Genomic DNA, 15966 nt, shown 5'->3' with positions numbered 1-15966 from the left:
TTCAAAAAAAAGAAATCAAATAAACAACAACCCCTATCTATCATTGGTCAACACGATAATCTACCGAGTTTGCAGACTGGTTATTTTGATATTTTATTTAATTGCTATCTGAGAAAAATAAAAGCAGTGTGATAGGTGACTAACTTGGGCAATATGTGTACAACAAGCACATTACACACACACCTGGACTCTCAATGCCTTGACCCTGAGAGTCAGTACAGTACATTTTATATTTACACTTTAGTCATTCAGCAGACGCTCTTATCCAAAGCAACTTACAGGAGCAATTAGATTTAAGTGCCTTGCTCAAGGGCACGTCTACAGATTTTTTACATAGTTGGCCGGGGATTTGAACCAGCAACCTTTCAGTTACTGGCCCAACGCTCTTAACTGCTAGACTACTTGCCGCCGCCAGTCAGTGGTGTAAAGTATTTAAGTAAAAATTATTTAAATTACTACTCAAGTAGTTTTGGGGGGGTTTTGACTACTTTTACTTCACTACATTCCTTAAAATACTGTACTTTTTTTACACCATACATTTTCCTTGACACCTAAAAGTACTCGTTACATTTTGAATGCTTAGTAGGACAGGAAAATAGTCAAATTCACACACTTATCAACCAAACATCCCTGGTCATCCCTACTGCCTCTGATCTGGCGGACTCACTAAACACAATTCATTTGTAAATGATATCTGAATGTTGGAGTGTGCCCCTGGCGGTCCGTAAATTTTAAAAACAAGAAAATGTTGTCATCTGGTTTGCTTAATACAAGGAATTAGAAATGATTTATATACTTTTAGTTTTGATACATAAGCATATTTTAGCAATTACATTTACGTTTAAGTACATTTCAAACCAAATACTTTTACTCAAGTAGAATTGTACTGGGTGACTTTTACCTTAATAGAAAATTACTCAAGTAAAACTATTTCAAGTATGATAGCTGGGTATTATCTCCACCATAAAAGACCACAACCCGAGGCCAGTTTCTCACGTTACAGGGTGATAAGAACTTTAGACCCAGACAGCCTGGCCTTCAACCCTACCAGCCAAGCCCCAACGTTGGGCCAGTAACCGAAAGGTTGCGAGATCAAATCTCTGAGCTGACAAGGTATAAATCTGTTGTTCTGCCCCTGAACAAGGCAGTTAACCCACTGTTCTTAGGCCGCCATTGTAAATAAGAATTTGTTCTTAACGGACTTGCCTAGTTAAATAAAAGGTTACTTTTTTTTTTTTTTTTTAACTAGATATATGTTCCCTTCAGACTGGCGGATCCTCTTTCTCACTGGTGTCAATAGAGCAAACACAGAATTGAGACAGCTAACATTGCAGCTAACATTGCAGACAACACTAAAGCATTAGGTCAGGTTAGAGGTCAAAGGTTCACACACAAACATGGGTTTCCATTAGGAAAATGTGGCGCCAGACATTTGAACAACAGCATTTAAAATTTACCGTATATTTAATACATTTGCGTAACCTGATTAGGGCGTGCACCCACGGTGCTCAGAATGACAGAAATCACATTTAGATTATGGTAATTCATCTCACCAGAACATGCAACTCGAGGATGCAACGGTTTGAGTCCTTCTTACCTAATTCTGACGTGCAATTTGAAGATGTTAGAATAACTGTCCACATTTACTTTTCCTCAGCCAACAAGACAAGTAACGAACAGTAAAATCACTAGCCTATGTCAATTTACTATCCTCCATAGTAGACAAGTTTACCTATTCTATTGGTCTTGTTCTGTGCGAGAAAGAAATAGCCTATTGTGGGACGATAGATCACAAATTCGTACAACTGTTCCAAAAACCATAAACGTTAAAATAGCAAATCAGGCTGATGCAACATATCAGAATGTTTAGCTTAAAATGTTGATAAACTATTATTTCTTCACATTATAAGTGCAGCAATGCGCACAAGGCAGTAGGCGGAAAACACTTGTCAAAAGCGCATGGCACGTGCGTGGGGTTTCATGAGCCAATTTTAAATGGATATTTTCATCTCTAAGAAAGAGGGGAGACAAAGATACAACAACTAGCATGGGTTGCTAATATGACTAGGATTGTGCCTTTCGCTACTGGACAATGAAAGAAAGTTGAAAAACAATAGAACATGATAGAAATAGGCTAATTAAGTAGCCTATATGTTTTAAAAATGCATAGTGTCTCCAGCTCAATGCAAAGTGGTGTGTGACGCACAGCAACCTGCCTAGTTGCCTATGCACTTGAATAGCGAATGGAAGCCAGCATCAATTACCAGTTGAGAAACAGTAGCACTTTTTAAAACGCGATTGCATTTAGAATTGTTGTGCAACAATTAGGCTTCTGAAAGCACATATTTCACTCCAGCAGCAACGAACGAGCCATTTGATGAGCTGTAGCAGCAGCTCTCACGCTACATCGACTGGTATTCGCAATGGGATTTTTTTCCTTATCCCGGACAATTGGCCGGCGCCAATTTTATTTATCGACTTTCCATAATTATTTTTTGGGGGGGGTAAAAGCCGGCTATCTGAAACCCTGACACACATGCTTCTATATATACTGTACACACAAGAAACAAAAGTGCATACTCACGTCTTTATGTTGTCATGGTATACTTTAGTATCAGACGGCTGGTTATAAAGGGGCTAAGAAAAAAAGGGGGGGAAAGAAATCAGTCTATAAGTATAAGTAATTAGCTACAAGCATTGTAATAGCTCAATTCATTGCTACTATATGCAGTTTTCGAAGCACCTTAACACCGCATTTGGAAAGTATTCAGACCCCTTCACTTCTACCACTGTCAAGTTACAGCCTTATTCTAAAACGGATTAAATTGTTTATCCCCTTTAATCTACACACAATGGCCCTTAATCACAAAGTAAAAATAAAAACTGAAATAAAATATTTATATAAGAATTCAGACCCTTTACTCAGTACTTTGTTGAAGCACCTTCGCCAGCGATTACAGCCTCGAGTATTCCTGGGTATGACGCTACAAGCTTGGCACACCTGTATTTGGGGAGTTTCTCCCATTCTTCTCTGCAGATCCTGTTGGATTGGGAGCGTCACTGCACAGCTATTTTCAGGTGTCTCCAGAGATGTTAGATCGGGTTCAAGTACAGGCTCTGGCTGGGCCACTCAAGGACATTCAGAGACTTGTCCCAAAGCCACTCCTGCGTTGTCCTGACTGTGTGCATAGGGTAGTTGTCCTGTTGGAAAGTGAACCTTTGCCCCAATTTGGGCAAAGTCCTGAGCTCTCTGGAGCAGGTTGTCATCTGTACTGCTTAGTTCATCTTTCTCTCAATCCTGACTGGTCTCCCAGTCTCTGCCGCCTAAAAACATCCCCACAGCATGATCCTGCCACCACTTGTTTCTCATGGTCTAAGTGTCCTTTCGGCAAACTCCAAGAGGGCTTCACGTGCCTTGTACTGGAGGAGTGGCAGCCGTCTGGCCACTCTACCAAAAAGTCCTTATTGGTGGAGTGCTGTAGAAATGGGAGAACATTCCAGAAGGACAGCCATCTCCACAGGGGAACTCTGTAGATCTGTCAAAGTGACCATCGGGTTCTTGGTCACTTCCATGACCAAGGTGCAATCTTGTCTGGGAGCGCTAAGGACAATTCCTTCGAACTCATGGATTGGTTTTTGCTCGGTCAACTGTGGGACCTTATATAGACAGGTGTGTGCCTTTCCAAATCATGTCCAATCAATTGAATTTACATCATGTGGACTACAATCAAGTTGTAGAAACATCACAAGGATGATCAATGGAAACAGGATGCACCTGAGCTCAATTTCGAGTCTCATAGCAAAGGGTCTGAATACTTACGTAAATAAGGTATTTGTTTTATATATTTTTTATAAATTAGCAAACATTTCTAAAAAACAATTTTCACCTTGTCATTATGAGGTATTGTGTGTAGATTGATGAGGGGAAAAATTGTTTCATCTATTTTAAAAATGAGGCTGTAACGTAACAAAATGTGGAAAAAGTGAAGGGGTCTGAATACTTTCCGAATGCACTGCATCTAGGAAACAATCATTCAGAATACCCTCAACCACCTACCAGTTCAACCTTGGGACCAAGACCTTCAAATATCTTATGGGCCTCTTCAGCTTTTTTCTGCAAAAAAAAAAAAAAAAAAAAAAAAAGACAATATAATGATAGTTAGTATAGAACAAAATAAAATAAACCTTTTACTCAAAGTAGTAGTCCTTAGTGACTGAACACACAATGTGGGCTGCAAGCTCTGTGGTTCCATTTGTTCAATCACAGCTGCAAAACCTATTGACAGCGTAGGACAATAACTATTTGGACACACTAATTTTCTAAATATATATTTTTCCCCTCAACCATGCACAATTGTATGAAAAAAAATTACAATAATTTTTTCCTCAGCACACACACAAACATGAAAAAGCGGCATGTATGCATGCATGCATGCATGCATGTACAGTTGAAGTCGGAAGTTTACATACACCTTAGCCAAATACATTTAAAATCAGTTTCACAATTCCTGAAATTTAATCCTAGTAAAAATTCCCTGTCTTAGGTCAGTTAGGATCACCACTTTATTTTAAGAATGTGAAATGTCAGAATAATAGTATAGAGAATGATTTATTTCAGCTTTGATTTCTTTCATCACATTCCCAGTGGGTCAGAAGTTTACATACACTCAATTAGTATTTGATAGCATTGCCTTTAAATTGTTTGACTTGGGTCAAAAGTTTTGGGTAGCCTTCCACAAGCTTCCCACAATAAGTTGGGTGAAATTTGGCCAATTCCTCCTGACAGAGCTGGTGTAACCGAGTCAGGTTTGTTGGCTTCTTTGCTCGCACACGGTTTTTTCAGTTCTGCCCATAAATTTTCTATAGGATTGAGGTCAGGGCTTTGTGATGGCCACTCCAATACCTTGACTTTGTTGTCCTTAAGCCATTTTGCCACAACTTTGGAAGTATACTTGGGGTCATTGTCCATTTGGAAGACCCATTTGTGACCAAGCTTTAACTTCCTGACTGATGTCTTGAGATGTTGCTTCAATATATCCACATAATTTTCCTGCCTCATGATGCCATCTATTTGTGAAGTACACCAGTCCCTACTGCAGCAAAGCACCCCCACAACATGAAACGGCAACCCCTGTGCTTCACAGTTGGATGGTGTTCTTCAGCTTGCAAGCCTCCCCCTTTTTCCTCCAAACATATTGGTCATTATGGCCAAACAGTTCTATTTTTGTTTCATCAGACCAAAGAACATTTCTCCAAAAAGTACAATCTTTGTCCCCATGTGCAATTGCAAACCATAGTCTGGCTTTTTTTATGGTGGTTTTGGAGAAGTGGCTTCTTCCTTGCTGAGCGGCCTTTCAGGTTATGTCGATTATAGGACTCGTTTTACTGTGGCTATAGATACTTTTGTACCCGTTTCCTCCAGCATCTTCACAAGGTCCTTTGCTGTTGTTCTGGGATTGATTTGCACTTTTCGCACCAAAGTATGTTCATCTCTAGGAGACAGAACGCCTCCTTCCTGAGCGGTATGACAGCTGCGTGGTCCCATGGTGTTTATGCTTGCGTACTATTGTTTGTACAGATGAACGTGGTACCTTCAGGCATTTGGAAATTGCTCCCAAGGATGAACTAGACTTGTGGAGGTCTACAATTGTTTTTCTGAGATCTTGGCTGATTTCTTTTTTGATTTTCCCATGATGTCAAGCAAAGAGGCACTGAGTTTGAAGGTAGGCCTTGAAATACATCCACAGGTACACCTCCAATTGACTCAAATGATGTCAATTAGCCTATCAGAAGCTTCTAAAGCCATGACATCATTTTCTGGAATTTTCCAAGCTGTTCAAAGGCACAGTCAACTTAGTGTATGTAAACTTCTGACCCACTGGAATTGTGATACAGTGAATTATAAGTTAAATAATCTGTCTGTAAACAATTGTTGGAAAAATGACTTGTGTCATGCACAAAGTAGATGTACTAACAGACTTGCCAAAACTATAGTTTGTTAACAAGAATTTTGTGGAGTGATTGTAAAATAAGTTAATGACTCCAACCTAAGTGTACGTAAACGTCCGACTTCAACTGTATGCATGTATGCATGTATACAAAGTAGGGATCTGTGGGAAAAAAGAAATCCAGTTCTGTCTCCCTAAGTATCTGAAGTCTGAAAATACAGCATCTCTTTCCCAGGCAGCACTGTGTGGTGAATCTGCCTGCCCAAAAGAGGAAAGCCAACGGAGATCATTGCCAGGCAAGGTTATTACATTGACACTTTAGTCATTCAGCAAACGCTCTTATCCAAAGCGACATACAGGAGCAATTAGGGTGAAGTGCCCTGCTCAAGGGCACATCAACATATATTCCACCTAATCGGCTCTGGGATTCAAACCAGCAACCTTTCGGTTACTGGCCCAAAGATCTTAACCGCTAGGCTACCTGGCGCCCAACAAGAGTTTCAATAAGAAGCTCAAACAGATGAAGGAGAGCGACCAAATAAAAGGCTCTGGTGCACGTTATCGTCCATGTATTTCTAAACTATTTTACACAACTAATAGTAATGTGTCCGTCTGGATTCTTTTGTGTTTAAGCTTTTGTCCAAATTATGCATGAAAAATGTATAAACTGCAGTTGTTTGAATAGGAGACAAAGACAAAATTATCTTCTGGTATAGAATAATTAATAGACCTTGGCACTAGCGACAGATCTCTTGTATCTACTCCGTAAAAAAAATTCATAAAAAATAAATTATACAAAAAAAATATATAAAATATACTGCTCAAAAAAATAAAGGGAACACTTAAACAACACAATGTAACTCCAAGTCAATCACACTTCTGTGAAATCAAACTGTCCACTTAGGAAGCAACACTGATTGACAATACATTTCACATGCTGTTGTGCAAATGGAATAGACAACAGGTGGAAATTATAGGCAATTAGCAAGACATCCCCAATAAAGGAGTGGTTCTGCAGGTGGACCACAGACCACTTCTCAGTTCCTATGCTTCCTGGCTGATGTTTTGGTCACTTTTGAATGCTGCCGGTGCTTTCACTCTAGTGGTAGCATGAGACGGAGTCTACAACCCACACAAGTGGCTCAGATAGTGCAGCTCATCCAGGATGGCACATCAATGCGAGCTGTGGCAAGAAGGTTTGCTGTGTCTGTCAGCGTAGTGTCCAGAGCATGGAGGCGCTACCAGGAGACAGGCCAGTACATCAGGAGACGTGGAGGAGGCCGTAGGAGGGCAACAACCCAGCAGCAGGACCGCTACCTCCGCCTTTGTGCAAGGAGGAGCAGGAGGAGCACTGCCAGAGCCCTGCAAAATGACCTCCAGCAGGCCACAAATGTGCATGTGTCTGCTCAAACGGTCAGAAACAGACTCCATGAGGGTGGTATGAGGGCCCGACGTCCACAGGTGGGGGTTGTGCTTACAGCCCAACACCGTGCAGGACGTTTGGCATTTACCAGAGAACACCAAGATTGGCAAATTCGCCACTGGCACCCTGTGCTTTTCACAGATGAAAGCAGGTTCACACCGAGCACATGTGACAGACGTGACAGAGTCTGGAGACGCCGTGGAGAACGTTCTGCTGCCTGCAACATCCTCCAGCATGACCGGTTTGGCGGTGGGTCAGTCATGGTGTGGGGTGGCATTTCTTTGGGGGGCCGCACAGCCCTCCATGTGCTCGCCAGAGGTAGCCTGACTGCCATTAGGTACCGAGATGAGATCCTCAGACCCCTTGTGAGACCATATGATAGTGCGGTTGGCCCTGGGTTCCTCCTAATGCAAGACAATGCTAGACCTCATGTGGCTGGAGTGTGTCAGCAGTTCCTGCAAGAGGAAGGCATTGATGCTATGGACTGGCCCGCCCGTTCCCCAGACCTGAATCCAATTGAGCACATCTGGGACATCATGTCTCACTCCATCTACCAACGCCACGTTGCACCACAGACTGTCCAGGAGTTGGCAGATGCTTTAGTCCAGGTCTGGGAGGAGATCCCTCAGGAGACCATCCGCCACCTCATCAGGAGCATGCCCAGGCGTTGTAGGGAGGTCATACAGGCACGTGGAGGCCACACACACTACTGAGCCTCATTTTGACTTGTTTTAAGGACATTACATCAAAGTTGGATCAGCCTGTAGTGTGGTTTTCCACTTTAATTTTGAGTGTGACTCCTCCATGGGTTGATAAATTGGATTTCCAATGATTATTTTTGTGTGATTTTGTTGTCAGCACATTCAACTACGTAAAGAAAAAAGTATTTAATAAGATTATTTCATTCATTCAGATCTAGGATGTGTTATTTTAGTGTTCCCTTTATTTTTTTGAGCAGTATATATATATATATATATCTTTTCATAAAAACTCTGCCCAGAGACTGCTGTGGCATTATAACCAAGGCCACAGGGGGAATGTTCTACGTGGCTCTGCTCTCAGTCTGGGCTGAGGAGAGGCTTTCCCGCTAAAAGGGTTAATGGCTAGCTGAAAAGGATGCAGGCGGTCTTGTGAGAATGCAGACATGAACTAGTTACCCACACACACACAGTCCCACCTTCCCCTTTCCCTCTGCTAAAACACACATACACTACTGTTCAAAAGTTTGGGGTCACTTAGAAATGTCCTCGTCTTTGAAAGCAAAGCAAATGTTTTGTCCCTTAAAATAACATAAAACTATATATATATATATACACACACACACATACATACACATATTCCATTCCTTATCTTAGACTTGTGTGTATTAGTTAGTTGTTGTGTGATTGTTAGATTACATTTTAGATATTGCTGCACTGTCAGAAGTAGAAGCACAAGCATTTCGCTACACTCGCAATAACGTCTGCTAACAATGTGTATGTGATCAAAACAATTTGATTAGATAAAAGTACAGTGTGGTTAGCACCAGGCAATATAGAGTTAATTCTAATTGATCTTTTAGGGCAAAATTCCAAATGCCTGTATAGCAAGGGAGTTAATGACCGCTTGTTCTCATGTTATGTTTTTGGCCTTGTCTCCTTCACTCCTTCTGTGCCCCACCCAACAACAAAATATGAAAGATAGCTTCCTCTGAAAATAATCAGTTTCATCTCACTATTTTATGATGGACCAAACCTCAAATGCATCGGTCATATGGACACCAAAACACATTGTCATTATTTTCCTATAATAGAGAACTTAACCTTTATAACGATACCCTTATGTCTCAATTAAAAAAATTGAGCGCAGAGCAGACCCTACTAAAATAAGAGTATCAGAAAACATTGATTTGGAAAATGTATGCTCAGTTTGTTGCGCACGGCATTGCGGTACCACGTACCCCTAGCAGCATTTTATCCACAGAGTTGAGTGCTAGCTGTCCCGTCTGTGTTTTATAAATTGCAATGAGCATAAAAACAAAATACACTTTTGTATCAGTAATTGGCAACTCGTTCTCATTATGAGAAATAAGCTTCTTCTTATCCAGGTAGGCCACTTGATTTGAACATCTAAAAACAAAGTGGACCGGCTAGCTTGCTGTTCAAACAGGTGGAGACAGACAGGAAGGTCTGTTCTAACAGTTAAAACTGTTCTACCTTGTTAGCTAGCAAATAGATTCAAGTTGGCTAGACTTGAAATATAAAGATTAGTTGGCTACTCACTAGCACGTGGGCTTGTGCTTGAGAGATTAACTTTTTGAGACCCAGGTCTCATAAACAGTCATTATTAGTGGATATGCATTGTGCATGGTTCTGGTTAAATTTGTAACAAAAAGGGCCATTTCAGAGTGAATATTGTAAAAAGGCAGACTAAACTATTTTGAGAAAATAATTTAATTATTAGTGTGTCTTACGGTTGTGAAACACTTATATTTATCCTAGGTATAATTTTAAAAGCCCTGAAATCATTAGATTTTTGCTGACTGTTCGAAATGCAGTATTGACCTTTAATTGAGAAGCAAAACTTAGAGAAAACAATCAAAGAAATTGTGAATCGCTCATAAATTTGAAAACATCAGGATTGGATCACCCAGCCCTAAGCATGGTAAGACCACCAGACACATTGAAAGAGCTGTCTTGTGTAGTAGTGGCAGGTGTAGAAGAGGTGAGTGAGTACAGTAGGAGTACAGTAGGTGTACAGGATTCCCGGTAACCCCACCCTGTTCTCGTCATATATGATCTGGACGATGCTGCGGTGTTTGTTGTGTTCCTGTGGTATGGGGGGAGGGGTCACCGGCTTTTCTGGCTCCACTGGCTTCGCCGCTTCCTCCTCCAGTTGTTGCTATAAGACAACACATAACAGTTAACAAATGAGTGTGCGCACGCACACACACACACAACAATTATATGGGAAACTTCCTCTCCTCCATAAATCATACAGTTAAAGAATAAGACATGGGTTTCATGCTGCGAGTTTTCAAACAAAAATGTTCATGTTTTCTAATTCCACCTCTATACAGCTCATGGTGGTGGCTGGGCAGGAGAACAAGGCTCCATTTTAACTCAACGGTGCTAATCTGATTCCAGTCTCTGATATGCGAGGCTCATGCTTGTTTTATTTTTTATTTTAAGAGCTCTGTAATTTAACTGATATGCTGGTCTCTACACTTTCTGAGACTCACCCTGCTGACTGATAGTTGAACTTGTATGTGTGTGTGTGTGTGTGTGTGTGTGTGTGTGTTAGTTGAACTGGTGTCCATGTGTTTACATGCTAAAGGTTATGTAAACAACTAGGTTACAAAAGGCCACCCGAGATTAGGAGCTCCTGGAATACCTTGAATAAATAAATAATTCCCAGGAAATCCTGGGAAAAGCCTTAGGAAAACACAAAAATTGACTTTCTCCCAAAGCCAGGCGCAGTTCACATTCCTGTCTAACGAGTAGGGATTCCAAAAAGATAGCAACTGTTTTTTGCTCTCCAACTCAAATCCCCACAAAAAAGCGAGTTAATTATCCCTTCACCAGGTCAGGAAGAGAGCTTGATATTGTGAATAATCCCATAGCCCCAGATATTCACCGTCTTCTGGGAGCAAGTAATTCAAAGCAGACATAGGTGTGCAACAAGCTAGCTGACCTGTACTCCCGTGGAAAGCAACTTAAGAGACCCAGAGATTTGCCTTCAAACGCAGCAGTGAAGGCAGGGGGGCAACCTGTAGCGCTGCCTGGAGGAGAGTGGTCCTTGCTGGGACGACTACCTAACCTGTAGGCTTAGCTGGAGGCCCTTTCACCCTACCTGGCTCACTTACACAATGGACTGGCTCAGTTCCACCTCCTTGTCACGGAGACAAGAGGCTTTTAACTTGTTTATAACATATTAGAGGGTATGAATGAGTGACAAAAATAGATTTGTTTGGTTCAATCAACATTCAATTAGATGTAATGTTGCTGCAATTGGTTGAAGGGTAGTGTTAAGATCTACTCCAATATTATGTTAATTGCTAGAAAATATTTCCTATCGACACAAATCACAGAATATTAATCTTTCCAACAGGTCTGGGGCAGCCATGTAGTGGGTCACGTCACAAGTGGCCTAACCCACCTGCTTCTTCTTCAGCTTGAAGATCTGCTGCTCCACTTTAGCGATTTCTCTGTCCACACGGTCCATGCTCTGGATCAGTTCCTCCTTGGACAGTTTGGAGGGCGAGCCGTCCTGCTCCTCCCCCACACGGTGCAGCCCTCCTGGGGACTGGGACTCGGCTTTCATGCCACTGAACTGGGTCTCCTGGAACATAGACAGCGAAAGTGAGTCCACTGCAGTCAATGAAGGTTCAATAGATTGTACATGTTTGAGACTGCAGTCTGACTGCAATGTGGTCACAGAATCACTCAGTCGGACTGTACAGAATCAACTTGTATCCCATATAAATATTCATTGTGTGATCAAGATTAGCCCTTCTGTACCTCGCCTTGCACAAAGTGATGCCCTCAAACATACTGAAAGTCACTGGGGGTTTTAATACATTGCTTTAGCAATAGTTCTCCATGTCTTTATTAGAACTAGGTAGATAGGCGACGCCCACCTTCTTGACCTCCCCTCCAGAGGCTCTGAGGCTGTCCTGGACCTGGTGGGACTGCAGGGGCAGAACGATGCCTCCGGACAGGGCATTATGGGAAAAGTGGGCCTCAGAGACGGTCTCCATGCGAGGCCGCTTGGCTTCCAGGGCCTCGTGTCCATCGGTCTGCTGCTGGGAGGTGACACTGTGGAACTGTTGCTCATAGCCATGACGTCTCTCTGGAGGCCTGGGGTGGTGGGGACGATACCAGTATTGCAATTCTCGATAGTAACGTGGCAAGGAAACAAACCACAGATTTACACAACTGTTCAAAAGTTTGGGGTCACTAAGAAATGTCCTTCTTTTTGCAAATTTGGTAATTTTTTATGTGGAAATTTTTTGTCCATTAAAATAACATCAAATTGATTAGAAATACAGTGTAGACATTGTTAATGTTCTAAATGACTATTGTAGCTGTAAATGGCAGATTTTTTATGGAATATCTACATAGGCGTTCAGAGGCCCATTATCAGCAACCATCACTCCTGTGTTCCAATGGCACGTTGTGTTAGCTAATCCAAGTACAAGCTAATCATTTTAAAAAGGCTAATTGATCATTTGAAAACCCTTTTGAAATTATGTTAGCACAGCTGAAAACTGTTGTCCTGATTAAAGAAGCAATACAACTGGCCTTCTTTAGACTAGTTGAGTATCTGGAGCATCGGCATTTGTGGGTTCGATTACAGGCTCAAAATGGCCAGAAACAAAAAAACTTTCTTCTGAAACTCATCAGTCTAATCTTGTTCTGAGAAATGAAGGCTATTCCATGTGAGAAATTGCCAGGACACTGAAGATCTGGTACAACGCTGTGTACTACTCCCTTCACAGAACAGCGCAAACTGGCTCTAACCAGAATAGAAAGAGGAATGGGAGGCCCCGGTGCACAACTGAGTAAGAGGACAAGTACATTAGATTGTCTAGTTTGAGAAACAGACGCCTCACAAGTCCTCAACTGGCAGCTTCATTAAATAGTACCCGCAAAACACCAGTCTCAAGGTCAACAGTGACGAGGCGACTCCGGGATGCTGGCCTAGGCAGAGTTGCAAAGAAAAATCATATCTCAGACTGGCCAATAAAAATAAAAGATTAAGATGGGCAAAAGAACACTGGACAGAGGAACTCTGCTTATGGTAAAGAAAAGAAAATGTTCTGACAACAGCTCTGGTGGACATTCCAGCAGTCAGCATGCCAATTGCACACCCCCTCAACTTGAGACATCTGTGGGATTGTGTTGCGTGACAAAACTGCACAATGATCATGCTGTTTGCTCAGCTTCTTGATATGCCACACCTGTCAGGTGGATGGATTATATTGGCAAAGGAGAAATGCTCACTAACAGGGATGTAAACAAATTTGTGCACAAAATTTGCAAGAAATAAGCTTTTTGTGTATATGGAACATTTCTGGAATCTTTTATTTCAGCTCATGAAACACTTTACATGTGGCGTTATATTTTTGTTCATGGTAAATGCATGGCTCTGGAGTGTACTAGGGCTATGACGATACCAATATTGCGATATTTTTTTCCATGGCAAAAATGAAAATACAAAGCAGAGCAAACTCTTTGGTCCTTTAAAAACCTGCTGATGTGAAATATTGTGTGCTATAGCTTGGAAAATAAATACATACATAATTATATGTGACTCTGGATGACAACATAATGCTGCTAAAATGATTATTTATTAGATGTATTACTACCAGTACGCTACTGGTCATTGATTATTGCAACATCGTTTTAGAGAATTTGAGACCAACCACCCGGACAGCTGATGAAATTGAGGAGTATTTCTATCTGTAATAAAGGCCTTTTGTGGGGGAAAACTCATTTTGATTGGCTGGGGCTGGCTCCCCAGTGGGTGGGCCATGCTCCCAAGTGAGCGAGCCTATGCCCAGTTGTGCGAAATCCAGAGATTAGGGGCAAATGAATTTACTGAAATTGACTTGATTTCCTTATATGAACTGTAAGTCAGTCAAATCGTTTAAATTTATAATTTTGTCAAGTGTAGATTGGAGGTGGCTGTTGGTATGGTTACGTACCTCTCAGTTCCAGGGTGGAATTCAGAAAGCAAGGAAGGCCTTCGCCGACCCTGCTGGTCCTGCAGGTGACCTCGGTAGTCCGGGACGGTGAACTCCTACACACACACACACACCACACACACACACACACACACACACACACACACACACACACACACACACACACACACACACACACGGTCATGACATGGGAAGCTATCCATAATAACATGGTGGGTGACAGCCAGTCTGGGCACAGTCAACAGGGCAGGTCTGCACAGCCTGATGATAACACATGGCAAGTCAAAGCAAGAACACATCTCACCAAAACAAAGCTTTTGCCAAAACATTTTTTTCCCTTTTATGTTTAAGATAAAAACGACTTGTAGGTCCCTATACTTTCCATAATGCAAAAACAAAACAGGCAGCATTGCAGAATACAGCATGTTAGAATGCAAGGTAATGCATTTGCTGTATGTTAGGGATAAGGCATTTTTTCTCTTTGATCTGTTGTGAAGAGAACAGTAAAGCTATCGGTGTCCTTGCACCAGAGGCATATTCAGGCAGAGACATATGTCTATGATACATCGACACTATCAAAGGGGAAACCACTCTACTTGATTATTAACGATGTAAATAAAAAAACTATTTGTACAGTCGCCTCATTGGCTGCATTTACACAGGCAGCCCAATTCTGATCTTATTTCCACTAATTGCTTTTTGACCAATCAGATCAGCTCTGAAAAAGATCTGATGTGGTTGGTCAAAAGACCAATTAGTGGGGAAAAAGTATCAGCATTGGGCTGCCAGTATAAATGCTGCCAATGAGGCGACTGTATTGTACAAATAGCTAGAGAAGCACCAAGACACTTCAGAGGTTATGGTGGAGCTTCACTGCAGTTATTGGCACAACTACTTCATCAAGCACCTTAGTACCTTGGTCAAACGTGACACTAACATCTATTTAATCTATCACACTAGAAAACAAAAATCGTCTTCTATCAGGGCATGAAATGCTATCAGCACACTGTGACCTACAAACAAAACTAGACATGTCAATGCACTTAACAGAAAGTTGAGGCTTACCTAGAGGAAAACAACAACCCTCATTTTGTCCATAGACGGTTTGTAAATAACCAGAAATGTGCCATTGACTGCATTCGGTGTAAGTCAGGGTCTGAGAATTTTGTAATCAAATCCTAACAAACATGAAATGACCTTCGTGGATTGTGTGTTTTGGGATAACTTTTGTGTTGCCTCAACTGCAATGAAAACCTTGGGTCCGTCTCTCTCAAACTTTATCAGACCAACTGCTAATTAATCTCAAAACCGTTATCACTGGCAAATTAAATTCAAAACATAGTTTTACTGTACTCTCCAATTTCCCAACCCCAACACTTAGGCCTACACGCATACGGCGAGTTAATTTCCAGGTAAAACTATCAAGCATTGATGATTATGTTATAATGATTATGCGCAGGCCAGCTGGCTGGAGTGTTTATTGACATATTCAAGCTCTCCCTATCCCAGTCTGCCGTCTCCACTTACTTCAAAACGTCCACCATTGTTCCTGTACCCAAGAAAGCAAAGGTAACTGAACTAAATTGACTATCGCAGCGTAGCACTCACTTCAGTCATCATGAAGTCCTTTGAGGGACTAGTTTAGGATCATATCACCTCCACCTTACCTGACACCCTAGACCCACTTCAATGTGCATACCGCCCCTATAGATCCACAGACGATGCAATCGCCATCGCACTGCACACTGCCCTATCCCATCTGGACAAGAGAAATACATATGTAAGAATGCTGTTCATTGACTACAGCTCAGCCTTCAACACCATAGTACCCTACAAGCTCATGATTAAGCTCGGAGCCCTGGGTCTGAAGCACACCCTGTGCAACTGGGTCCTGGACTTCCTGACGA

The 15966-nt window shown here is 41.7% G+C and overlaps 1 protein-coding gene across 6 annotated transcripts in view; it reads right to left on the bottom strand.

Annotated features, from left to right (window-relative positions):
* ncor1 (nuclear receptor corepressor 1) overlaps positions 1-15966 on the bottom strand; it is a 121982-nt gene that overhangs the window by 74585 nt on the left and 31431 nt on the right. For all 6 annotated transcript variants that reach the window (XM_082960352.1, XM_014137923.3, XM_082960354.1 and 3 more), the window contains exons 3-8: positions 14060-14154; positions 11990-12209; positions 11509-11691; positions 10129-10251; positions 4058-4114; positions 2585-2637 (exon numbers count right to left, since the gene is read on the bottom strand). In XM_082960352.1, coding sequence (XP_082816478.1) covers positions 2585-2637; positions 4058-4114; positions 10129-10251; positions 11509-11691; positions 11990-12209; positions 14060-14154 — 731 coding nt within the window. The remainder of the gene's footprint in view (positions 1-2584; positions 2638-4057; positions 4115-10128; positions 10252-11508; positions 11692-11989; positions 12210-14059; positions 14155-15966) is intronic.

The sequence above is a fragment of the Salmo salar genome, chromosome 13 (genome assembly GCF_965601325.2).
Source record: "Salmo salar chromosome 13, fSalSal1, whole genome shotgun sequence".
NCBI lineage: Eukaryota > Metazoa > Chordata > Actinopteri > Salmoniformes > Salmonidae > Salmo > Salmo salar.
The sequence above is the reverse complement of the archived record's forward strand: the minus strand, read 5'-3'. Positions and strand labels throughout refer to the sequence as shown.